This window comes from Lampetra fluviatilis, chromosome 38 (assembly GCF_964198595.1).
Source record: "Lampetra fluviatilis chromosome 38, kcLamFluv1.1, whole genome shotgun sequence".
Classification (NCBI taxonomy): Eukaryota; Metazoa; Chordata; class Hyperoartia; order Petromyzontiformes; family Petromyzontidae; genus Lampetra; species Lampetra fluviatilis.
The window spans coordinates 10,313,364-10,340,615 of NC_136312.1; the positions used below are offsets into that span (position 1 = coordinate 10,313,364).

A 27,252-nucleotide genomic window follows, 5' to 3' on the forward strand; every position below is an offset into this window, starting at 1 on the left:
CATCTCACAACCTCACGGCTGCCCTTCGACGCTTAAAACAAAATCGACAATTATTACAAAACAGTTGCTGACTAAACACACGATAAGTTTTTATGATTCTTATGAGGCTAAACTTTTTTGGTTTACTAGGTAAGTCCCACTGAATGCCATTTAAGTGTGGATGTGGAGGGTGCTTAACGGCGAAAATTTGGCCAGATCGATATGTGGCCTTAACCCACCAATCATTCATAAATCGTAACATTCACTGCAAAGTCACGTAGAAGGGAAGTAATAAAATAATAAAAATAAAACATAATAAAATATTTTATTATATTATATTATTATATTATTTTATTTCATTATGTTTTATTTTTATTATTTTATTACTTCCCTTCTACGTGACTTTACCGAAAGAACCAAGAAGATGAATCCCTGCAGTCACGAAAGAAGCTTTACATCGAAATTCACTGCAAAGTCACGCGTGTCACGTGACTATTCAAGGCGTTGCGTACAAATTGCCGTGCACTGTGTGTTTGTCTGCACTGTGACGTAACGTGACGTGACGAGGACGTGATGCTGGGTTCTTTCAGGGCTCACCAGGATCCCCCGGCCGTCCTGCCCAATACGTGAGTGCAGCTGCACCGTACAAGCCACGGCCTGCACCTCACTCGGCAGCCACTGCTGCTGCAACAGAGCGTGGGTGGGCCCGTGAGCGCCGTCGTTAGTCAGCGTGCAATCGCGGTCACTCTCGACGATGTGCTCCCCCCTCCCCTCCCTTCACCTGCAGGTGCCCGATACGGACAGAGGGACTCTGCGCAGAGGAGTCAAGGCAAGGCCTCTACGCACAAGCACGAACAGCCGACATCGTGCGGGGGGGGGGGGGGGGCAGTCGCGCACGGCCCCCTGTTATGCACCTCGGCCGCTGCCGCTGTCGTTTTGTCGCTGACCGTCGTCGCCCCTTTTTCCTTCTCGGCCACGTAGGGGGCCAAGGGGCGCGCCGGCACGAACGGAAAACCCGGGTCGACCGGGGAAGTCGGAGTCCCTGGTCTCATCGGAGTGCGGGTGAGTGGTCCGCCACCACGGCACCCGCCCACGGCACCTCGGGGCCGTGCCGCGTGCGCACGCGTCGCTCCGGCTTGCCCGGCCTAACGGTCGCCGCGTGCGCCCGTGGGGGGTGCGGCGAGGGCCTCGTCGAGTCGTCTGGCCGGTGGCGTGGCGATTTTGCGAGTGCAGGCGGTGCAGCTGCAACCGGGGACCGCGGTTCCTGGGAGCGGCCCCGACGTTCCCGGGCCGCGAGGGAGAGGGCTGAACTTGGGCAAGGGGGGGGGGGGCGGGGGCTAGGTTAAGGCCCCACGTTTCATTCCTCGCACCGCGCTGGGCCCGTGGCGGCGGCGCTGGCGGTACACGCTCCTGGCCGGTGGCGTCGAGTGCGCGAGTGGTGCAAGTATGGCACTTACACAATGTAGAGCGTATGTCCAGTTCGGTGGCTGCACATTAGTTTTCGATTTAAAGCTTTCGTGACTGCAGGGATTCATCTTCCTGGTTCTTTCGGTAAAGTCACGTAGAATGGAAATAATAAAATAATAAAAATAAAACATAATAAAAATAATTCTCACGACGTTTCGGCCACAACGCAAGCAGCCGTCCTCAGGTGAAGAAAAGGTCTGTCAGAAAGCGTCGATTGTTGACGTTATTCGACGCGCTAATTTTTTGTTGAGGCTAATGAGAAACAAAAAGAGAGACCGTATACGTGAGATTGAAAAATAAAATGAACGGTACAAAGTGAGACGGCGAATATGGACAAAGAACAGGCGATAGACTAAAGTGACAGCCCCGGATTGTGAAAAACTCATCGAGTGATTATGGAGGGCCATGTGAAGAGGAAGGCTGGGTCGTGAATGGTCACACGCATATTTATATATTTATACAAATATATATTTTATTTAAATGCTACAACATATATATTGGCAGTCAAGGATGTATGATGATGGCGCACAAAAATCCAACATTTCGTTTGATGATGGTTGACGCACCCTCGCGAAATGCTCCACTTGAGATGTGTCGTTTTTCTCTCTGCTTTAGGGGACTGTGGGCACACCCGGCTCATACGGCCAGCGAGTGAGTACTGTGTACACGTAGCAACACCACCTCCTACTGGAAGACGTGCCGCGTTTGCAGCCCGGGCACTGCGTAGGCCTGAGGGACAGTTACCCCTGGGCGGTGGGGGGGGGAGTCCCGTTGGCTCGCCCGCAGCAATGCATTGGAATGGTTGAGATGAGAGGGAATGTGAGGTGCTCTGGACTTTGCTGAGGCATTTCAGTGACTTTGAGTGTCTTTTTGTTCAACTCGGTGAGAACTCACGAGACCAAGGCAGAGTGCAGAGGTCACTTGGCTCACCAAAACGACAAAGAGGAATAAAATAAGATAGAGGGAGAAAAAAGTTAGCAAAATTGCACCCCTATAAATGCCAAAACCTTATCCTTTTGTAGTCATTGCTACGTTTTGTTCTGCACAGCTACAGCTCCACAATGTCCCGTGTGTGTACTATATCTCTGTATCTCTCTAAGACTCAGTGAGGGTCCTGATTTAGTTGTCAGCTGAAGTCCTGCTTGAACATTTCAGCAATTGCTGGAGAAATGCCACGGCACTCGATGGGATTATGCAAAAATGTTCAATTTTATTTTTCTTTTTTCCCTAGGGAAACCCAGGAGTCAAGGGTACTGCAGGGCCGAAGGTAGGTTTCCTGAAATCTGTTGTAGCAGTGATGTGATTCACATCCATTTTGTGAGTTTGTGTGTCTTTTATTTACGTGCATTATAGGCATTTCTTTCATAGCATTGACCGTAATTATGTGATTTATTTATCTATATATCTATCTATCTAACGCCTCCCTTCGTCGAAAGACTCTCTTTCACGAGGGCCTCGCACTGGTGTCTGTGGCCGATTTAATTATGAACGAGCGTTTAGTTTTGTGTGAGAGGAGAACGGGGAACGCAGAGAAAACCCACACACAGAGCCCTCCCTAGGAGCACACGGCGAATCGGGGCGACCGCCCCAGGCCCCGTGCATTGGGGGGAGCCCTTCTGCCAGCAGTGGTGTGACCAAGCAGTTGCAGGGCTGAACCTTTACACTGTTGCCAAAACTCTTTATACATCACTCAATTCATGAACGCGTTCGCGCTTATCGATTACAACTTTCATAAGTGCTTTTTGTTGCTGACCGCTTGGTGTTTTTAAAGCCTTTGTGTCCTGTGAGCTCAGCAACTGTGTGCAACTGTGGGTGCCACGGTGGCTAGGAGATTGTAACTACTTCGCCTGGTATATAGGAGGTTGTGGGTTCAATCCCGACCCTGACGCCTGCTGCTGTATATTGGGAGTTTGCGTGTCTCTCTCCCCGTGGTCGCGTGGATTTTTCTCCGGACCCTCCGGGTTTTCCCTCCACATTGAGAAATATATGAGTATTTGGCTGCTATAAATGTCCACGTGATGAGCCACTTCGTTGAGCTATCACTTGTGGCCACAGACGCTTCTGAAAAAGAGCTACGGAGCTCAGTGCGCCTTACTTGGCAAAATAAAAGTTTAGTTTTTAGTAAAAAACAACAAAACGTAGTGAAATGAGTGCGGGAAGTGAGGCACGTGAACTGGTGGCCAGCCCACTCGAAGAAGATTGCCGCCTTCTCCCGAGAGGTTTCCGGTGAGCTCTGTTGCCCTTCATTCCACCGGAGTCTGTTCACGCAAGGCCCACGCCAGATTCCGGTCGGATGAAGTCCACCAGGCACCGGGCACGCTGCGCTGGAGCGCCGACACGATGCTCGTCGAGACACCGGGGAGGGAGAGGCGGGGGAGGCTGTCGTGGCACGAGCTCGTTAATGTTGATACTGTAGAGTTAAATCCGAAGGAAGAAATACACACGTGAAGTTGCATGTGTCTGGGACACACGGAGAGGTGGATGCCCCTCTCTCGGGCAGCCCCGCCTACTTTTACATAGTCATGCCCACTCAGCCAACATTTCCATCCGCCCGTACAGCGAATTGCCTCTTTCTTATGCCGGGCCCCACTCACTGATGATTGGCCATACCCACATCCACAGGTAGAGCCACCCACTGTTCAGGTAGCCCCACCCACTGATCATATACCCCACCCACTCCACAGGTAGCCCCACCCACTGATCATATACCCCACCCACTCCACAGGTAGCCCCACCCACTGTTCAGGTAGCCCCACCCACTGATTATAGACCCCACCCACTCCACAGGTAGCTCCACCCACTGTTCAGGTAGCCCCACCCACTGATCATAGACCCACCCACTCCACAGGTAGCCCCACCCACTGTTCAGGTAGCCCCACCCACTGATAATATACCCCACCCACTCCACAGGTAGCCCCACCCACTGTTCAGGTAGCCCCACCCACTGATCATAGACCCCACCCACTCCACAGGTAGCCCCACCCACTGATCATGGGCCCCACCCACTCAATTGGTAGACCGCCCCTTGCCCGCATGATCCGGTTGATGAAATGCAGATTTTTACAAATTCTTTGGGGGGACACTGGGACAGATATTTTGAAGCAGAGACTAATTCCACCAGATCAGGACATCTGGTAGCTTTATTCACAATCTATTTGTTACAAGGATATGCTTAAGACTGTAAACATTACGAAATGTAGCACTCCCATCATTAAATGATATTTCCAAAAGGTATTGGTGGTGACATTGATGGCGACGACTTTGATCGCGATGAGCTCACGCAGATGTCCATGGGTGTTGGTGCCTGCAGGGAGATCGAGGTTACGCAGGGAGAGACGGAGTCAACGGGAAGGATGGAAAGATTGGATTATCCGGCAGCCCAGGAGCCCGGGTCTGACACCATGCGAACACCACCCATCTTAGGGCCGCAACTACATTGTGTTTACATGGCATCCACACCTCCCATACCACTGTCACTCACACCCACACCATGTACACGTCACCCACACCACCCATCTCTCCATCACTCACACCCACACCATGAACACACGTCACCCACACCACCCATCTCTCCATCACTCACACACCATGTACACGTCACCCACACCACCCATCTCTCCATCCCTCACACCCACACCATGAACACGTCACCCACACCACCCATCTCTCCATCCCTCACACCCACACCATGAACACGTCACCCACACCACCCATCTCTCCATCACTCACACCCACACCATGAACACGTCACCCACACCACCCATCTCTCCATCACTCACACCCACACCATGAACACGTCACCCACACCACCCATCTCTCCATCACTCACACACCATGTACACGTCACCCACACCACCCATCTCTCCATCACTCACACCCACACCATGAACACGTCACCCACACCACCCATCTCTCCATCACTCACACCCACACCATGAACACGTCACCCACACCACCCATCTCTCCATCACTCACACCCACACCATGAACACGTCACCCACACCACCCATCTCTCCATCACTCACACACCATGAACACGTCACCCACACCACCCATCTCTCCATCACTCACACCCACACCACGAACACGTCACCCACACCACCCATCTCTCCATCACTCACACCCTCACCATGTACACGTCACCCACACCACCCATCTCTCCATCACTCACACCCACACCACGAACACGTCACCCACACCACCCATCTCTCCATCACTCACACACCATGTACACGTCACCCACACCACCCATCTCTCCATCACTCACACCCACACCATGAACACACGTCACCCACACCACCCATCTCTCCATCACTCACACACCATGAACACGTCACCCACACCACCCATCTCTCCATCACTCACACACCATTAACACACGTCACCCACACCACCCATCTCTCCATCACTCACACCCACACCAGAAACACGTCACCCACACCACCCATCTCTCCATCACTCACACCCTCACCATGTACACGTCACCCACCCCACCCATCTCTCCATCACTCACACCCACACCATTCACACATTTCATCCACATCACCCATCACTATTTGCGCATTAATTTCGTTGCTTTTGTTTCCCGCTCGTTTCAGGGTGAAGCGGGAAAGGCCGGGGAACCGGGAAGAGACGTAAGTGTTCTTTTGTTTCACGTACAATGATTTTTAGAAATACAACTGCGGCCTGATTCTACAGATGACTGGGCCAGGAGTTTTTCAACAAATGAACAAAGTGACCGAGACGTGCTTTTGAGGCCATACTTGAGAGTAAAATGTGGAAGTTGTGACTTGTCTAAATGTGAGTTAATGTCAAGCAAATTAACAAGTGCACAGGCCCTTTGAGAAGAGGGCTTGGCAGGGAGAATTTTTTAATGTTAACATTGGCTTTTCAATGTTTTTACCCACTAATTACCAGATGTTACAATTCACTTTTTTCGTTCGAATATCTGTCATTTATTTAACATGAAATCGTTTTTTTAACGTATATCTATAGGATGGATAATAATACCAACTTCCTCCAAGATTATCCATCCCACGTGGTGGCGAGATGTTAACTGCCTTGCCTGGTATACAGGAGGTCGTGGGTTCGACCCCGACCCTGACGCCTGCTGTATATTTGGAGTGTGCGTGTCTCTCTCCCCGTAGTTGCATGGATTTTTCTCCGGGTCCCCCGGTTTTTGCCCTCCACATTTAGAATCAACATCACGCGTTTAAGAGTCTTATGGCTGCTATAAATTTCCACGTGATAAGCCACTTCATTGAGGTATCATCTGTGGCCAGAGCTCAGTGGGCCTTACCTGGTAAAATAAAAAAAATGTTTTAGTGTTAATAGAACTTCCCTTATACTCTGGTGAAAAAATACATTTAGGGTGCAGTGAATACATTTTGAGCTGCGAATAATCTACACGTGAAAGACTCGATCCGATGACGAGACAGTTCTAATCAGAATGTCGCTGTAAGAGCGATGAATCAATTACAGCACACGAGCCCATGAGCTGCCATTATGTAGAAAGGATTCTGTTTAGGGGAACGGTACGTGGCTCGAAACGTCGGTTTTTAATCGATGTTTAGGTTAGGCCGTAACAATGATCCGGTTGAACTTCAGTCGTAAGGCCATCCACCGCCGGACATAGCCAAACGTATTAAACTGCCACCTGCGCACATCATGCATATCCACAGCACGGCAATCGCTGAATGTGGTTGTGAGAATTGTTTTTCGGCTCGCCGTTGAGCGGAAACAACGGTGCTTGGTGCATCGTTAAACTTGTGCCGAACCAAGACGCTTTCATCCGTTTGGCTGTGTCGAGTGATGGTGGGGAGGGCCTTGCGACGGAAAATTTGGCCCATATCGTTACTCCCGTGGTTCTAACCCAAAACTCAACCGTGAGTGATGAGTTACTCGACATTTCCATTTTGAATCATCTTGAGTTACTGCTCTGACATCTATTATTATCAATGCAGTGGTAGTCACTTCACTCTTGCCACCCGTTTGGTCGATGATGACGCTTGTTGTTGTCGTTCTTGTGGTTGTTGTTGTTGTTGTCGTTGTTGTGACGCGCTCTGTGCGCCATTCTGGCCTCGTCTCATCCCTCTAGGCCAAGGCAGGAGCACGCGGAGACTCGGGACTCAGGGGCCCCGTTGGGCCACCCGGAAACCCCGGCACCCCGGTAGAACACACGCTCGTAAACGTGACATTTGACCTTTCATCGTTTTGACCGTGAGTCGCGCGCTATTGGCCGATGTGCTACCTGGCCGGACCGCTCTGGGCCTCGCTAATCATGGGATGTGAAAAAAGGCCATTGCCTGAAACATCACCTATCATATACTTTTCGAGTCAAGGCCACAAAGTGTTATTTACTGGGAGCGTGTTGAGTTTTTGTTGTTGTTGACGGTGCTTTCTCACCACTGCCAATGCAACAGCAACGTCACCATCGACAGAATATGGTCAGATAGGCAAACGTGTGCTTGATACCCATACGAGCAGAGTCTTTAAATATAATAATACAATTGAAATTGTTAATTATTAATGTGAACGCTGTGAATGCTTAAATGAATGTAAATAATATACAAAGACTATTTTAAAAATGTTGCAGCCAATTCTTAATCCACTGCTGGATAATGGTCGTGGGGTTGTTTGACCATACTTCACCACGCCTGTCAGTGCAAGCTGGGGGAATGGGGAAGGGGGATATTGTTCACCGCTCATTGGCCGGGAATCGAACTCGAGTTCATGGCTTCTTCGCGCACTAACCGTCGCGCCAGCTGATCAAACCGTGTCAACGATGTGTCATTTGCGTAAATATATGGACGAATAAATGAGCAACAAATTGACACTGATGCACTCCGATTTAGTGCTGAAGATCCAGATATTGTCGTCTTATTGTTTTGATTTTGAGTTATTTTATAATTTTAAAAATTACAATAAAAATGTGTAATTTTCACATCCATCATCAGTAATCGTTGTGGAGTGTAACACTTTTGCGCGTTTGTGTGTTCGCAGGGCAAGCCAGGCACAGATGGAAAACCAGGCCTTTCAGGAAGAAAGGTTTGTCCGTAAACTTCACCGGCACTGTCATTCATTTCCGAGATATTTTTTTGTTCCACAACGTGAAAACGGATCAATAGCTCACACGCCGCTAATCGTTACCCCAAGATAATTCCGTTGCATCAAGCGGGAGGATGTGAAGCCATTCCGGTGGTGATGGCACTTGGTAAAGAGCAGACCTTCCAGGCTGCGTGTTGACGGTGTGGCAGCAATGGTGGTTATCAGAAGTCGGTGGTAGAGAGGAGTGTGGATAACCAACACCATTGGCTGCCGCGACCCTGGGCTGCCCGACACCACAGCCAGGTTTTTTTATTGCGAGCTTGCCGTTGATTTATTTTGTTCCGCCGTACGAGTCGCGGCGTCTAAAGCGCCCCTCCTCTGTCGGTGGCGTTCAGGGCGAGACCGGAGTGCCGGGAGAAGACGGCATCAAGGTGCGGCCACAGGCACAACCAGGGCTCACCCACGTGGCCACGTCGACTGGCACGCCCCCCCCCCCCCCCCCCATGGGCGCTGTTTGACTGAATGGTTGTGTGTGGGGCCGGGTGACTAAGGGGTCAGAGAGACTGAGTCGGCACTGGTGAAACCCTGGGATAACAAACAACGATTGAATTCAGGTCCTCGAGTGTATGTATGTGTGTATGTATGTTGCACTTCTTCTGCACCGTACGTAGCCGACCGTGCTAATCGGAGGTGTGAAGTTGTCGCGAGTTGATGGTCTCAACCCAGTGACAAATCGCTGCAATGGCTAAACCATCAATGGAAATATTGTTTTCACTGCCATGCAGTGAACATTTCTAGGCCGTGGACACAATGTTCGCACGTTTCGTAAACCCTCCCAGCCTCTGTCCGCACGACAGCAGTTCGTCGATCAGAAGGTGGATGATCCCCAACCTCTCTCCAAGACATTTGGCCACCATGGAAGAGTGAATCAGCCACAGAACCAAAGCTACCTTTCGAGGGGCTCTCCGGAGCTCGCTTGAGTGCAGACCCTTCCGCCAGCAGTGGCCGAAGCAAGCAATTGCAGGGCTGTGCCTTTTCCAAATGTTTTTAATAAAATATTGTTGTTATTTGTAAATGTTGCTGGTTTTGGTGGCGTGTTGGTCAGGCTGCGTCGTGCCGTTCGGTGCTGATGAGCGACGTTGCCTTTTGCGATCTCGTGCAGGGTTCAGCCGGGGACCCGGGCCGGTCCGGTCGAGATGTGAGTACGACCCACGACAGCCACACGCGTCACGAGCTCCGCTTGGAAAAGCAGAGGCTGCTCATGAGGCCCATGGCAGGCCTTTAACAGAGATTCTTATCCTTATAGAAATGTGGACGACATAGACCCGTAGTGAGATGAAGAGACGACAGATGCTGACAAGATCGAGATGAGAGAGATGAATTGGCTTGATGTGTTGACTCGCTTGCTGTATGTATGTTGAATTTCTTTCGCACCATACGTAGCCAACCGTGCTATTTGGAGGTGCGGGGGAAGGACAACAAACTAAGCACAAAAAACAGTTCTCAAGAAACGAGTTTTCAATCTAGACGATGATGCTTTAAAAGTGCGTAGCTCTCAGCGGCTTCCTAACATCGGAAGGAAGAGGCGTGCTCCGGACGGCAGCAGAAGAGCGCCTGAAAGTGTGCGACGCGGTGACCTGAACTCGAGCTGAGATTTAGTGCACCCCTATTACTGGTAGGAACCACCTGGTTCCACCAGCCCACAGGGGATTATTGTGTTCGTCCGTCCGTCCGTCGTACATCCAAAAATGGGAGGGGTGAGGCTGGGTGGAGAGGGGAGGGTGGGGAGGGGCTGGGTGGGGAGGATGGGGCTGGGTGGGGGGTGGGAGGGGTGGGGCTGGGTGGGGAGTGGAGGGGCTGCTCACCCCGTGGTGCCTTTATAAAACTCAACGTTTAACCTACTCACGCCGGCTTGTGCCCGCCCTCACAGTCGGCCATATTTGCGGAATACACCACGCCGCCGTTGACCCTGGCCATTGACCGAGCAACCCAACGTTCCTACCAGCTCCCTCCGCAGGAATGTGTTTTGTTCATTCATTCGAGGCCCATCTGGCTGCTCGTAGCCCTCAGGCTCTTGCTTGGTGTGTTTATGCCTTGCACAACCACTGCCTGAGTCTCCACAAGGTGGCAGCAGGCTCCTTGGCTAAAGCCGGCACTGAGGTTGTCCCGTCGACACATGGAGCCGCGAGGTGCTTAATGACCGGTTAGCAAGGTGCGAACCACGCAGTCTGCACATCTATCCCCCAGCACTACATGGCTGCCTATGGCTGTGTGGCAGCAGACATTGGACTGGGTGCTGCAAAAGTCACAAACCACAGCGGTTTAGTGGGCACGGTGTATACTCTAAACCCGTCGTTGTTTGTTGAAAATGCGATCTGAGTACAACTGAGATCAACGTGGACGTGTTCAGTCAGCGTCCTTGCATCCTGTGCGAAACAGATTGAGATGCTGGACATCTGTGGTAAGAAAGGAGCTTTATCGCTCAGCGGATTCCTCCAGTAAAGCCAAATATTCCGATTTCTGACCCTTCTCTCTAATTGACCGCACAGACGTGGTGCTCCCTGACCTTGCCGCGGGGGCTCCGGTGCTGCACTTTGTTTCTTCCCGAGTGACGATGGGGCGATGTTATTGCTCGTGTCGATGGCAGGGCAGGGACGGAGCCAAGGGAGACCGGGGGGAGCACGGCTTGCCCGGGAAGCAAGGCTCCCTGGGAGCTCGAGGCCCCGCCGGAGCAGTGAGTATGGCCGCAGTTTTGTTGTTTAAACACGCGGCAGGCTTTCGCGACCAATATCATCCATAATACGGGGGAGGGGGCGTTAGATCGCGTAAATGTTTAAATGTGTCGTTAAACCTGCCACCACCCTGCGACGCTGAAGAGTAAACATTGTCCAGCTCCATAATGTGCATCTCCCTCTCTTTACGTTGAACCTCTTTCGCACCGTACGTAGCCAACGGTGCTAATCGGAGGTGCTAATCGATCTTCGGTCGCATTAAAATTGTAACTGCAGCGTATCGTTCGTGCAATTTTGAAAGTCGAAATGTTTTTTAGTATAATTGGTAGTTCTTGCTAAGAATACAAATATAAAACAATGCAAAATTCAGGTCTGAATATATCTTGGAAAAAAATCCAGTTTTTAGTCTTATAAGCGACAGTCATCGCTACGTCGGAAATAAGTACGAGCAGGAGAAAGTGGTGAGTATAAACTACGTAAATAGTGCATTACATAATGATGCCTTCTGCGCATGCACACGAGAAATATGAGTCTGGCTTGAGGCAAGGATTGGGAATTACGGTAAATAAATGTGGGCGTTAGTACAGGTCAAAGGTCAGCGTTTTGCTTGAAAATGAAAGTGACTTTTGATGTATCGCACAGCAATATTGCTTTCATGAAACTCGCAGAGCCTTTTCATGATTAGGCCTTGAGAAACACGATCTCCATCGCATTTCAAATACCCTGTGGGAGAAAAAATATTGATATATTTTTTAATTAAAACGATACGTGCAAAGAGTGTTCTATATGAATGAAGGTGAGTGTGTGTGTTTAGGTTACGATGATATTTTGTAATGACCTTTTTTTTAATGAGAGTTTTTCTTGCTGGACAGGTGGTTCTGAGCTGACAACGCTCACAAACCTGGGTTCAAATCCGGGTTTCCCATTAATAAGCCGGGTTCTCAAGTGCATGCGAGTTGATAGCATCAGCCCAATCAACAATGACTCCACCAAATTAACCCGACCACATTCAATTTAGTTTCTCACATAATTTGGTTAAATCCCAGCTCTGAGAATTAAAACAAAAAATCAGTTTCATTGCCATGCGGTGAATATTTCCACGCAGCACGGCGTGGCAAAGCGTGCTTTGTAATGCGGATAAAAGAAGCCCATGTGAACAGATTTCAGAAGTAGTTCTATGAAGTATTTTTCCACAGGCCATTCTCGAACACACAGTGCAATGCTCTGCGACACTTCTTTGTCATGGCCATGCTTAGAAGCACAACTGACACGAGATTGTGAAAAAGTGAAAACAAAATAATGTTTCTTTGACACTGAAGAATGGGTGGCACTGTGATTGTTAGTTTAACACGTAGACTTTGGCGACCAATATTATCCATAATAGAGAAAGAATTATTATCCATAATTGTACTCAAATTGTAAACGTTATGGGTTCACTCTCCAACACACTACTGAACTAGCAACGAATTGACATGTTTTGTTTATGTCACAAACCGAACTAATTGGCTTTGTCGGGTGGTGGCGGGTTTAACGACACATTTCTATTTACGCGATCTAACCCATAAAAACCTCTCTCAGTGATTGTTGTTGTTTTGGCAGCCGGCTGAATATCGACCGACCGGCGGTGGACGGATCACCGGAATTCCTGGCCCCTCCGGTCTGCCGGTAACCTCCTCGCGGTGTCGTCGCGGTGAAACCGACAATCTCGTTGGTTGAATTGGGCGCTGTTTGGTGATTAAACTTGGGGCCGCTTGACGAGCGGTGGCAATGGACGTGGCAGCAGACGAACTTCATGTTGAAGTGTAAAGGACAACCTGCTTTGACACCGGGGGTCAGAAACACCGAGGTCATTCATGACAAATAAAAACTTTTTCACATAAAAGTAAAAAACTTGCGAAGAATCGTGAACAGATGCATGCCAGAAATTAACGCTGAGAGACCAAAAGAGGAATGCGTGGCTTTAGAGAGCACACGCTCAGGTTAATGACCTCATCGAAACCATGAAGAAAGGTCAGCGTGGCCTTGGGCAGGACATGTAGCTCGAAGGGACGATGGACAACGGTCAAGAGCAGCCGAGGAATGCAACGCATTCGATAGTGAACGTCGATTGAGGAGATGGAGCGATGGAATCAGTTCGTGTGCGGGTGCTGGGTGGATTGTTGCACCGTGAGAGACGGTGACAGCTTGGGGAGGCCTTCATCCAGCAGTGGATTGATCATGGCTGATGACGACGACAGTGTGATGGTGACACCCACAAAGCATTTAGATGTAGCTAAGAGACACCAACAACTTCAGAATCAGAATGTTTATTTATACTGGAGGGTTTGTACGTACGGCACAGAGCGGGGCAACAGTAAGTAACGGGAGCACGAGCAAGTAAGAGGCACTGCGCGTCTGTAATTTAACCAATAACCACTGGGAGCCGTTCCCTCTCAGGGCACCCACTCCTCCAACTTCCACAGTGCGGCTGGACCCCTGGGGCTGAGCGATAACTACTTACCCAGGTCTTTAAGCATTCTATTCTGGGTAGAAACCCCCCTGCAGCCTTAATAAGACTGTGTTTATTTCCAAAAGCCATCGATGTGGTTTAATTGCGAGGGGAAGGCAGATGGCGGTTCGTTTTTTCTTTTTCTTCCTCCGCAAGTGGAAGTGGCGCGCAGGAAGCACGGACGGATGCTTGCTTAGAATTACTCGCGAAGAGCCGCGGAGAGAGGAACGCGCGCGGACGGGGGGACCGTGGCGCAGGGGTTTTTAATGACGACATCCAAACTTGTTGGGAAAGATACGGGGAGCTCGGGCAGGGCGCCTCGTGGCCAGAGGGGCAACGGCGGGGCGACGCTCGAGCAGAGAGATGGAGCGGAAGCCAAAGGAGGGATTGGGCCACGTCCACCGCAGGGGCGGGGCGGCGGGATCGGTGGCCGCGTGGTAGCGAGGCGGGTCGCGGCCTCACGCGGCCGTGACGGCACGGAGAGGCCTTTGTCCAGCAGTGGGTAGACCACGACTCTCAGACGGTGACTGACGGACGTGCGTTGCTGGACGTATCATCATCGTGGGCGGAGTTTGTGGGGGGGGGGGGCAAGAGGGGGCGGGGGGAAGCCCCTCCCAAACTGGACACCTTGATTAATATATTATCAGTAGTTTATCATTAAGATTAAAAACACCAATTTATTAATCATATGCACCTCGCGAATCCTGATCGAACCTTCCCCCCCCACCGCACAAATAGAGAAGTGAAACTCCGCCTATGATCATCATCATAATCAAGATTCACCCCTCCGCCCCCCCGCCCAGATGTCAAACCACATTAACGAGGTTGCAGGTCTAACAGTGATCTCACCCGGAGGAGCTCGTTGCCGTGGTTTGCTCTGACCAGAGAAGTGAGTTGCGCCGCTTTGTCTTTGCAGGGGCTGCCCGGAGTTCCCGGTCCGATGGGGGAGCAGGTACACGGCGCACGCAATTTACAGTCTCGTCGGCGCCAGATACACAGAGAGATGGGATGACCCCGGGGGGGGGGGGGGGGGGGGGGTGCGCAACCCACCGGCGTTCAACCAACAGAGAGAGCCCAGCCGTGGCTGTGACATCCATACAAAGCCCTCGCTGACCCTACTGACCTTAACACCGGGGGAAGGGGGGGGGCTGACCTATCGTCGTCGGCGTGTAAAGATGACCCGTCGCATCGAGCACCGGAATAGAAGTGGCCCTGGGTGACTCAGCCGAGCGCTAATACTGGCCCAGCATCACCGAGACCTCGGATTGCAATCGGCGCGACACCGTTGATTAAACCTGGAGCTCGGGCACGCCAAGCTGACGCTCTCGGCCCGGGCACTTCACATGCAGGCGGTCGAGCCAGACAATTACGTCGGCAGTAAGCGGAGTGGCAGTGATGATGCCTCCATTCGACTGGGCGAAAAAAAAAAACACTTCCATTATTTTACAATTGTTCCTTTTTTATCATTTCATTTAGTATATTCACACCTTGGAAGCCGTAAAATGAATGTTTGATTTGATTGCCATGTGACGAACTCCTCTGCAGCAGGACGAAGTGACATTGATTCGGGGTGGAGAGGTAATTTGGCAGCGTTGCCCGATGACCACTGTTCGCCTGTGTTGCTGGTGGCGATCCAGCGCTGCCTGGCGTGGTCGAGCGTGCGTTTGAAACTCGTGGCATTTCGAGCAATTGGAGCCCCCAGCGGCCACCCTGGTTAACACTGCGTCACAGTGGACGTTCAGAGATGAAGAAAGAGTGGGCCACCCTGGTGTCAAAATCTGTTGGATGTGAAATTACTCGCAAGTTAACCAACTGGGTGAAGCCGCGTCCTGGACTCGACTCGTCTACGAAGCATCGCGCCTTCGCGACGCCCTCGCGCTGGAAGGTCGGCGTGAACGCCACACCGTTGCCGAAGCATCGACCTTTACTCTCGCGATGTGCCCCCCCCCCCCCCCCCCCCGTTTGTGTCTCGCGCAGGGACTGAAGGGTGGCACGGGATACAAGGGCGCCAGGGTGAGTGATCGGTCGAGGGCTTTGAGCCGCGTGCAGACCCTCGTCGGAGTAAAACTCGCGTCTCCGCCGCGCGCCGACGTGTGAAAGACGGTTCCAAGAGGCACCTACGGCAGTGGAATTCGCCCCGGAGTCAAAAGTTGCCCCCTCTGACTCGCAGCGGCGCTCGAGTCAACGGCCGAGTCGTTTGTTGCCCGGCGAATTTGCTCGTGCCGATTGCGTCAAGGTCTGGCGCTAGGCTCCTCGTCAGGAGTTAACTCCTGGGTCAGCACGCTGATAGGCTGGGCCCTACCAGAGGAATGTGGAACTCGCCCCCCCTGCCTATCTCTCCATCGTCCTAGTCCAGTCCCCTCCACACGCACTCTGCTACCTCTCACGTCGCTTCACTCCTCGGCGAGTTGGTTCAACGTTGGTCGTGTCGTGCTCCACTTTATTGACCCCCCTCCACTTTAGACGAAGTTGTGCTTGAGTGTGTTGTGGTTCCTCATCGTCACCGAGAGGGAAGGAATGTCTCAATGTTTTGTCCAGAACAGGATTTCTTCAGACATCGATGCCTAGATAGTGTTTCCCCACAGCGACAGTCCAGTACCTGTGATGATGTTAAAGTACCCTGGTGTGATCGGGCTTTTGCCAGTGCAGCCCACACGCTTTGCAACGCTTTGCCTTCGCTAATAAGGCATTCAGAGCCGTGAGATATATTTAAGTCCCATCTTGAAAACTCATCTCTTCTTTACCCCCAACTAGTTCTGGCCGATTAGCCCACAGGTTCTGTGGTTTATTTCCTGCGCATTGGGGATCTACGGATGAAATGCGCCTTACAAACGTGAATCATTGTTGTTATTATGTACGCCGTTTCCTGTCCGAGACTAACATTTCTTTGTGGCCGTTTTGGTTCTGATCTCAGGGGTTTGCGGGGGATTCTGGGAAGCCCGGAGACCCTGGAGCCAAAGTGGTGAGAAACAATAAACCAGAGACACGGAGGCAGTGGCGCAGAGTTCCTGGGTTTGAGTCCGGGTTTCAGTCGGTGATTATTACGTGTCCACAAGTAGGACGAGTTCAGAGTCTCAGTCCGGTCTCCAATGGCTGCACAAACTTAAATCGCGTGCAATGTGTTGGAATTACAGCTGTGAGGATGATCAATTGAAACATCAATTTAATTGGCACGTGACAAACAACGCTTGCAAGGCACTAAGAGGTCTGTTGAAGTGCCTCTTCACAAGTAGTTCTGCGACATCATCTTCTGGGGACGTGCTTTTACGCAGGGTAGCGCACTGATAAGTTGAAAATGATAAGTTAATTTTTTTCTTTTTATGGCACAAAGACAATTGGCATGTGTTATGTATAACAGAAAACAAAGACACGTTGGAGGTAAAAACACCCCAAGAGATTGATCAAACAATCCCAACAGGATCCTCTCAATAACGAGTCTTGAGACTCGCTGAGAGCCATTCCTACTTGAACTCTGTCTGTATTTGATTCATTTTATTTTCCTGCTGATAAAATTATATTAGTACTTATAAATGGTGATGCAGGAGTAGCGGTATTCGTCCTATTCGATTAGAACTGTTGGCTACGTATGGTGCGAAAGAAGTTCAACGTACATACACGAATCCTGCAGCCCACATTCACTGCCGTATGGCCAAGTAAATTCCCAGGAGGAAAACATCGGTACCGCCCGAGGAAGCACGGCTTTAAGTGGCACCAATTTATATACGTGGCCAACCAGAGTGAATAAAATTTCGATTGAAAGCTTTCGTGACTGCAGGGATTCATCTTCTTGGTTCTTTCGGTAAAGTCACGTAGAAGGGAAATAATAAAAATAAAAGACAGCAGTCTTTCCGACAGACCTGTTCTTCACCTGAGGACGGCTGCTTGCGTTGTGGCCGAAACGTCGTGAGAATTGTATTTTATTATGTTTAATTTTTATTATTTTATTATTTCCCTTCTACGTGACTTTACCGAAAGAACCAAGAAGACAGAGTGAATTACTTGATGCCACTCATTTCAAGTGCTTATCGGATAAATCGCTCATCAGAATCAGAATTTTTATTCGTACCGGAGGAATCCGACGAGCTATAAAGCTCGTTTTGACAGATGTCCAGTCGGTGCTCGCGGTCAGAACGTTACAACAACAAACAGTGCACACAACAACAAACAGTGCACACAACAACAAACAGTGCACACAACAACATCAACGACGGCCACATCGAGACATTGGACCGGCCCAAGAGATGCCACCTGAGTTGGTGCCGACAGGTGAGGTGTCTGCCCTGGGCCCGTGGCCCATTTAGGTGTCGACCGCTACGAGACGTGCCGCTACGTAGTGTTGGTGTGGCTGCTTCACCAGCGCTACACCGGCCCATTTCTTAACCCCCTGTTATTTTTATTCGTGTTTGTCATTGTGACGTTTTTCTCTTGCGAATTTGAACGATTCGTGTGTGTGTGTGTGTTTGTTTGTTTGTTTCTTCCCACGGTGCAGAATATGTTGAAAATCCTCGACCAGTACGGGATCCGGGTGAGATTTAGTAACTCAGTTTCCTGCAACTACGTAAAACATACAAACCTGCTTGGTTCACTTGCTGCTTGCTGTGTGTGTGGAGCGGTAGTGTAGCGGGTAGCCGCAGTGTAGCGATTAGCGCGCCGCGCTACGAACCTGGCGACCCGGGTTTGATTCCTGCTCATGGCTAACACCGGTGACGATTATATGAACCGGTTCTTGGCCTCCCCTACGTTGACTAAGCCTCAAATGGCGCAGTGTATAAACATCGCCACAAGGGATATCAAAGCGGCACGGGCGTGGTGCTGGCCACCCACCCCCTCGTGTGCTGTGCCGGCCTTCATAGGCGCTCACAAACAGCAAACAGTCTGTTCAGGCTATACGACGGATATTTTTCTTTGGTTAGCGCATTATGTTGTGAACCCGGCTACCCGAGTTCAATTCACAGCCACGGTCAACGTCGGCGGTGATTTGCCTGAATGGGTCCTGTACTTGAGCGACTGTGATATTTATAGTTTTGCATCTAGTGCCCCCCACTGACAGCGAGATAGGTGGTGTCTAAATCACACGTACTTGATATTGTTGTAACTTCACTACGTTTTGTAAATTGGTATCTCAGTGACACACCTCAAAGTAACTGGTAATTTTCGATGTAAAGCTTTCGTGACTGCAGGGATTCATCTTCTTGGTTCTTTTGGCAAAAGTCACGTAGAAGGGAAATAATATTATAATAATAATAAATAATAAAATATAATAATAAAAATTTAACATAAGATACAATTCTCACGACGTTTCGGCCACAACGCAAGCAGCCGTCCTCAGGTGAAGAACAGGTCTGACGGAAAGACAGACCTGTTTCATTCCGACGCTATCTTTCTGACAGACCTGTTCTTCACCTGAGGACGGCTGCTTGCGTTGTGGCCGAAACGTCGTGAGAATTGTATTTTATTATGTTTTATTTTTATTATTTCCCTTCTACGTGACTTTACCGAAAGAAGCAAGTAGGTAACTGGTAATCTTCGTCGAAGTTACACGCCGCGCGCTTAACTGGCAACTTGTGACCGACCTACGTGACGCTGGTGGCGGTCGGTAATGCGAGCGCATTCTGCCCGTCGCTACCGCCACCCCCCGCACCAGATCGGCGCCCTGCGACGTCTCATCGAGCAGAGCTTCGTCGGCACCGGCGACGGGGGGCGGCCGCTCACCGGGAGACGAGGCCCCAAGGGCATCGGCGGAGACCGCGGACTGCCTGGCGAAGTCGGAACTCCCGGCAGGGAGGTACGCGGTCGGTCCCCCCTACCCACTCCCCTCTCTCTCCCGGCCCACACCACCGATCAGCGCGGTTGGCTACGTACGGTGCGAAAGAAGTTCAACGGACGCACCGCACGTACGGGGGCCAATGTGCAGGCCCCGCAAGTTCGCTTGCTTGCGCCGCCGTCGCCCGCCAAAGGGCCTCCGCTTCAGCGAGTGGCTTGGGAGAGCCCCGCCGGAGGGGATGCTTGGCCTACTCTTCCACGCTGGCCAGGAATCTTGGAAGAGGTGGTAGTGCCCACACTTTACCCTGTCACGTACGACCTCCCGGTCGTTAAATGGTGTCTTATTATGGTAAGATAAATATTTTGGTTATTAGTATGGTTTTTTTTGTATAACACACACCTTGATTGCTAATGTAAAAGCCCCTATAACCCCACTGTCTTACCACCTATCGTGTAATTAATCAATGTGAAGTCTTACCACTTTGGGGAGGAGAGAGGGAGGTAGACTCATTCATTTTTTGTGTAGGTGAGAGAGAACCCCATTACCTCTGATCAAATCCCCTAGAATGCACCCGATGTCATCAGAGCTCAGAAGCTAAGCACGATTGATCGTCAATAGAGGGGTGCCCACCGTTCGTTAAACAGGTGTTATAGGCAACTGCAGGGCAATGTACAATATTTGGCTGCTTTACATTTCCACGTGATGAGCTGTTTCGTTGAGCTATCATTTGTGGCCACAGTCGCTTCTACAAAAAGAAGCTAATAGCTCAGTGGGCCTTGCCTGGTAAAATTAAAATTGTTAAAAGTTTTTTGTTAGTGATTTGCTTACATTTCCTATACTTTGCACTCGTGCCGTGTGTTTGTATCGTTTGTTGTTGTAACTTTCTGACCCGCCCCTACTGGACATCTGTGAAAAAAGACCTTGATAGCTCATCGGATTCCCCCAATATATATAATGAGATTCTGTTTCTGTGCAGTTTTCACATCCTACTCTTGCACGTCTACGCCCCCCGCATTCACCAGGCCCGAGTAATCCACCGCAAAAAAATAAAATAAAAATATAATTCGATTACAATTTTTAGTTGATGGGCCAACTTTATGGAAGTCGTCGCGGCTATATTCATAAAACTATTTGTGAACTTCGTGGCTTCTTCCCCCACCGGTCTCAGATCTTTCTTTCAGTCCCGCACTTGTGCCTTTCTCTAGGGGGCCCAGGGCCTTCCTGGGCCACGGGGCGACAAGGGGGAGCTTGGAATGGTGGGGGAGACGGGCCCCCCAGGGATCCCGGGTCCTGTCCGGGTGGTACGAGGCCCCCGTGGGCCCAGGGGGAAGAACGGCGACGCCGGAGAGGCGGGCAAGCTCGGCGTGTCCGGCCGGGACGGCGAGCAAGGCGAGAGGGGCAGCCCGGGAGGGAAGGTGAGGCCCTGGCCGCTCGTTGTTTCAGAGCGTCGCGCTTCAAGCCCCGCGACCGCCCCGGTTAATACTGCGGCGGGCGTAGTGGCCGTAACGCGTTACTCGCCGTCTGCTTCGGCACAATGGGGATTCGTTCGTTGTCCTTACCATGCACCTCCGATTAGCACGGTTGGCTACGTACCGTGCAAAATAAGTACAACATACATATATTGTGGATAAATGGCATAAGAAACAACACAAATAATTTCGTGTTGTTTTTAACTCCCAGTGTGCAAAGCTCTACATTTTTATTCTCGTCTCGTTTGTAAAGATTTGTTTCGTTAGCCCACTCATACTGTCAACATAATTTGCACTGAATGTGTGTGTATTATTTTTAGTAACAGACGTAATCGTCGTGAGCGTATGAATGCGTCATTCAGCACCGCTAATGAACCGCTTTAACTAAAGTTAAGAAGCTCAAACTGCAACAAAAATGAATCACCGTGTGTTCAACCAAACTGTTTCTTTTAAAGTGAACGCTTAATACAAGTTTCAAAGTTGTGACTTTTTAGAAAATGAAATATCTGAAGCTGTTTTTAAAGTAATGCTAAAAGAGTGACTCACGGCTACTAAGAGTGAAATCCTTCACCAAAGCAATTTAGTCGACGTCGAATGCGATACTCCGTGCGACGTTGGTGCGCAAAATGTATTTCGGCCAAAATTAAACTCACAATCGCAGTCGTTTGCCAAACGTTCCAAGAATTGCTTCCCCCCCCGAAAATTACTGGGGATTCTCAGCGATGCATAAATCATCGAAAAGTAACTTTCTAATTGTGTTTTTTTCATTTCGCAGGGTGATCAAGGCATCAGAGGAGGCAAAGGCTTCGCCGTGAGTAAATCGTCAACGAGCGGTTCGCTCCGCGCCGTCCCCGCAGTACCAAATCGGCCGCGATTTATTGCTCCAAATTCCAACAGCCGGGCCCAAGCGCGATGGCCGGGATTTGTTGAACTCTGGTTAGTAACGCCGTCACATGTGGGTAGTGTCAGAGGGCAGGGGGCAATGGCCTTGTTTCTGAGGACGGCTGCAGGCGACTTGGTCGACGTAGCGGAATTCCAGCGCTGCGTACTCGGTAATGAAACCGCTCGGCTGAATTCGCACGTCGGCATGAACGGCCGGCGGGGGGAGGTTTTCTCCGAGGTCTGTGATGGAGTCTCTCACTCGTTTTCCAAACAACAAAAAAAACAGACATTCACCGGCGCGTGTGTCGAGCGCTGCGCGCGTACGGACTGTCAACGCTTGCGCAATGTGACGCCGAGCGCAGTGCACTATGATTGTCATACCATCATCATCATCAACCGTGGTCAGTCTGCTGCTGGATGAAGGCCTCCCCAGACCACTGCCACCTCTCACGCTCCTGCGATGTGATAATCTACCGAACACCTGCATACGAACTGATTTCGTTGCTCAGTCTGCTGAGTGGACGGACGGACGTCCTATCGGGCGCATCCAACTCCTTGGCTGCCACTTCGTTGTTACAATCGTTGCATCGTGAGAAATGGCGGTGGCTTGGGAAGGCCATCATCCAGCAGTGGAATGATCATGGCTATTGATTAATTATTCACCTCCGGCAATTGGATGCATTTTCTCAATTCGTGGCTGCGAGTTGATTCAATGGTTTTTTTTTGTTCAACATTGTGGCCTCTAGTGGCTGCAAGGGGTCATCTGAACTCATCACATCCAATACAATATCGTATGTTTTGACACAAGCAACGCGAAGCATGCACCCGTGAGCTTAAGGATCATTTGCTATCAATGAGGGAACCCGATGCGTTGGTTCACCTCTGCTGTGCACCGAGCTGCTTCCTTCCGCTGCTGGCATCTCTGTCTCGCGGTCAAGGCCTCTCTCCGCTCTGTGCGCTCAGGGCAGGAACGGAATTCCTGGGCCCATTGGATCACCAGGACCACCAGGACCCCGTGGGACATCCGGCCGAAAGGTGAGGGCGTCCGAAGAACTCCCTGCAACAATGGTTGTGTTTACGCTACGTATGTGTAGTGGGCTCAAACGGAGACTCAGACGTACTGTTTGGAGGCAACACATTTATTAATACCAACGCACTAACACAAAGGGGTAACTGCCCCTTTACCAGATAATAACCTATGGTGGTGGTCCACCAGGCTAACTACACTGGGAGTAGCTATGATGGACGGGACCCCAGCTTGGGTCCGGGTCCCATGTTGGTCTTGTCTTCGGACGTAGGGTGTAGAACGTAGATTCTTGAGGATCACAACAGCAGCCGGTCCCACTGAGGACCCGGCTTTTTATTATGTGTGGCGGGGCTCGCTCCGCCCCTAGCCACAACCACCTTCTCGAATTCTTGAGGAGGATCTCCAAACTACACACGTGGTTCCCCCAAGCCCCCCTTTGGGGATCCCCTGCTAGACACCTCTGGTCACGTGACCTCCGGGGTCAACCAGAGTGCCATGGCCCCTTGACACCCCGTTCCAGGGCCGGCACCCCCCGCACCCTATCCTGTAGGGCTGGTACTGCACAGAGCACGTGGTGCCACTGGTTGCCGTCAGTCCGTGCTCCACGCCGTGCAAGTTGTCTTGCGCAGCGCCGGCGTCTCGAGAGAGTGTCTCAAGAGCGGCGCTGGCGGCGTGTCGTCCCTCCAGGGCACGGTCGACCCCGGAGGCGCCAAGGGGGGAGAGGTTGGACCGCCGGGACGACCCGGCGTGCGGGTGAGATGCCCCTCGGCCCGCCGGACGCTTGCTGTCGCCGCTGAGGAGCCGCTGGCGAGCGGCTTGGCCGGCTCTTTAATCGCCGTGTCGTCAGAGCCAGACGCGATTCGCTGCAAGAACTCGATTGTCTTTTTCTCTCAGTCTGTATCGATGCTTGCCTTTTTTCTGCCCACCGCTTCAGAGGGGCTCTCCAGAGCTCACTCTGGTGGAGGCCCTTCTAATCATCAGTGGCGCGAGCGAGACATTCACCTTGAACTCCTCTGTCTCGTTTTGCACAGTTGCATTTGCTTCACGAGCCTGGATGTAGCGTTACGTCATTTTGAATAACATGATAACAGCCAGTTCTCTTGCACGAGATTTTGTGGATGTGTGGCGAGCTTGAGTGTGAAAATGTGTTTTCATCCTTGAATGGTTGCATTGTTAGTTTAATACGTAGGCTTTTCGCGACCAATATTATCCATAATGTTATCCATAATGGGAACAGGAGGATGTATTCACAATTCTGGCTGTCGCTTGATGAGGCTGGTTGTAATTACTGGCGAAATGCCGTATTCTTAATTAAAAATGTCGTGGGTTTACTCCAACACACGGGTGTGCTGAACGAGTAACTAATTGGCATGTTTTGTTTACATGAAGAACAGTACGAATTGTCGGGTGCTGATGGGTATAACGACACATTTATATTTACGCGATTTAACCCCAAAAAAACCTCCATTATGTTGCATTGTTGCCTGCCTACCAACAGCTTAGGATAGCTGGATTCAAATCTGGAGTTCAGTAGCACATTGTTAAGTTTTCCGAGTGGATGGTGTTAGCCTGGTCACCAATGATTGCACGCAAAAATAAAGAAAAATCCACGTTCAATTATTTCACTTGACTTGCCAAATCTCTGGTTCTTAGTAATTGGGACTTTCAGTTTGGCCGCCATGCGACAAACACGTTCACAGCGGGGCACGTGAGAGAGTGAGTGTGGATAAGATATCTCAGAAGTGTATTGGGTAATATCACTTTCTTGCAGGCCATTCTTTAACACGGAGCGATGAGTGATGCTTATAGGCCAAATTGTATTGAAATGGTTAAAAAAAAATCCGTGACATCACGTTGCAAGGGGGCTGTTTCTTGACACACCGTGATGCACTGCTGATCGTTATGGTTCTTGTGGCATGGCGCCAATCGCGCAAGCAGAAATAAAATTGGAGATTAACAAAATCATTGCCCTTGGTGCGGTGGAAACGTCACTTTGCCTTGCTGCCGGTCAGCACGTCCGTTTCTCCGGATGCCGGCACCTCAAATCCTGCGAGGCTCAGCCGAGATAACGACCGCATTTCAGGGCCCCGTGCCTAACGGGCATCGTTACAGACGTGGGGCTCGTTTAATTTAAATTCCTGTTTCGTCCGTGCACAGTGCGTGCGTCCGCGCGCTAAAAAATAACTCCGAGCCAGTCGGTCGCTGCCCAGCGTAACAACAACAACAACAAGAAGGAAAGTTTCCCATCTGCTCTGCAGAGTCAAAACTTAACGCGACCCTGCGCGCGACCTGTTCGGCGGCAAGCAGATCCCGGTGCAAATGAGGGGCGACTTCACAAAGTGAGTGCCCAGCGAAGTGTGAACGGTAACCGCGCGCTCGACTGACGCCCACCTCCCCCCCCCCTTTTGTGTCTCTTCGCCCAGGGAGATCGTGGTCGCACTGGGGACTACGGGCCGAGAGGAGACAAGGTACGGTCGAATTCGCATTTGAAACCCTGGCTGCTGGCTATAATAAGGGAATGCCACCATTACGGGTTTACAGATTTCGCGCTCCTTGCCCCGAAAGACTCCATTCACAAACATGTACCCGTTAACTTGGTCAGATTCCGCGCGGGATTTTAATGTGGGCGCTCCGAGTTCGATTCCCGCTCACGGCAAACGCCAGCGATGATTATCTGAAACGGTCCTGGGCCTCCCTGAGGTCGGTCGACCCAGCCTAAAAATGAGTGCCTCGTGAAGTGTATCAACATCAGCACTGGGCAGACAAAGGCGGTCAGGCGTGGCAATGGCCTCGCGAACGGCACACGCCCCAACAGCCTGTTCACAGGCCACGCGGCGGCATCTTTGTGTTTGTCTCCTGCTCTGTGTTGGCCACAGGGAGACGCAGGCGCGAAGGGAGACAGAGGGGAGAGAGGCGACCCGGGAACACGAGGACGCAACGGCCAGGCTGTGAGTGTGGGCGCCCCGGTGCTCCGTGCGTGCTGGTGGTTGGTGGTGCGGTGAGGGGACAGTGGGCGGCGTTGGTGCGGTGGTGAGCACGTCGTGCCACGAACCCGGTCAACTGAGTTCGATTCCCGGCCATGGCTAATATTGGTGGCTGCGTGATATCTGAACCAATCCTGGTAACTCCCCTAGGTGGACTCAGCCTTAAACGAGTGTGCGTTGTGTGAATGTCAGCGCTTGGGGAGATGAAGCAGACCAGGTGTTATTTTCAGAATCAGAATATGTATTTATACCGGGGGAATCCGATGAGCTATAAAGCTCTTTTCAAAGATGTCTATCCCTTGCTCACCATTCTGACATTAATAGCTGCTCCCTTAACATAACTTATGGAGTGGTGGCGCAGCGGTTAGCACACTGACCAAATCACCTGAAATGCGCTCGACCTCATGCCTTCGATTGGCGATCCTGACAAAATCCCCCGTTGTACTGTAGTTCTATGCTGCCACATCTGTGCTTCTCACCTGAATCGTCACCTCTGAACGATCGCATTTTTGTGCTTTCAGGGGAGCCCAGGAGCCCCGGGAACCCCAGGGAAGGATGGAGCCCCGGTGAGCCACCGCGGGACACTCACCTCAGATCAAATTCATCCGTGTGCCGCTCGTGCCATCCTTACGCCCGTTCTCATAGCCACGGCTCGGCTCACGCTTGGCTCCGGCTCCGGCTCAAGTGAGCTGGACGAACGGCCGCTTGTTCCCGCCTGCGCTTGACGACGGTCCCGCGAGCCTTGGGTCAGGTCGCAGCCTGCCCGTGGTGTGGACTGGCGCACCACCGCCGCCACCCTCGCTTCGAAAGAGCCGCAGCCGACGTTTGGCGCTGTTCAGTTTATTTGCTGTGATCCCAGATTTTCACCGTGTGTGTGTATATGATGGGAGCCGTAGTGTAGTGGTCCGCGTACTGCGTTACGGACCCGGCGACCCGAGTTCTGCTCCCGCTCAAGACCAATAATGGTGGCGAATATTTTAGCTGGCCCTGGGCCTCCCCGATGTTGACTCGTGCGGTGATGGTTGACTACCCAACCCCTCGTGTGCCCTGCCGGCCTTCATAGTTACTTGCTATAACAACACTTGCCCCAACAGTCCATTACAGGCCACACGGGGAGTAAACGTGATCTCGTGTGCGAGTGTGTATGTGTACATTTGGTGTTTGTGTTCCGTGTTCATTCCCTCAGGAGCTTTCATTAATTCGACCGTTCATCGTTCATTATGAATTCACCTGCACGCTGCTTGCTGATTCCCTTGCTTGCATCCGCCTGGGCACGGGGCAGCCTCGCCGCACTGGCACAGGAGTTGAACCTTGCCCACGTAGATCACTACAGCGACGAGCGTCTCGGAGCGCAGGGACACACGGGAGCGAACCGAGCGAGAGTAGAAGTGAAACGGAGAGGTTTCAGGGCGT

The 27,252-nt window shown here is 51.2% G+C and overlaps 1 protein-coding gene across 1 annotated transcript; it reads left to right on the forward strand.

Annotated features, from left to right (window-relative positions):
- The first annotated feature begins 160 nt into the window (after positions 1-160).
- On the forward strand, positions 161-26,564 carry LOC144945696 (uncharacterized). The gene is made up of 25 exons (XM_078874263.1): positions 161-169; positions 570-605; positions 767-808; positions 961-1,041; positions 2,062-2,097; positions 2,678-2,713; positions 4,757-4,837; positions 6,045-6,080; positions 7,544-7,615; positions 8,449-8,493; positions 8,889-8,924; positions 9,656-9,691; positions 11,141-11,227; positions 12,825-12,890; positions 14,630-14,665; positions 15,691-15,726; positions 16,628-16,675; positions 18,203-18,238; positions 19,358-19,498; positions 20,683-20,892; positions 21,722-21,779; positions 22,797-22,863; positions 23,485-23,608; positions 25,279-25,323; positions 26,361-26,564. Exons 1-25 carry the CDS (start codon positions 161-163, stop codon positions 26,562-26,564), a joined length of 1,704 nt encoding a protein of 567 aa, XP_078730389.1.
- Positions 26,565-27,252: the final 688 nt, after the last annotated feature.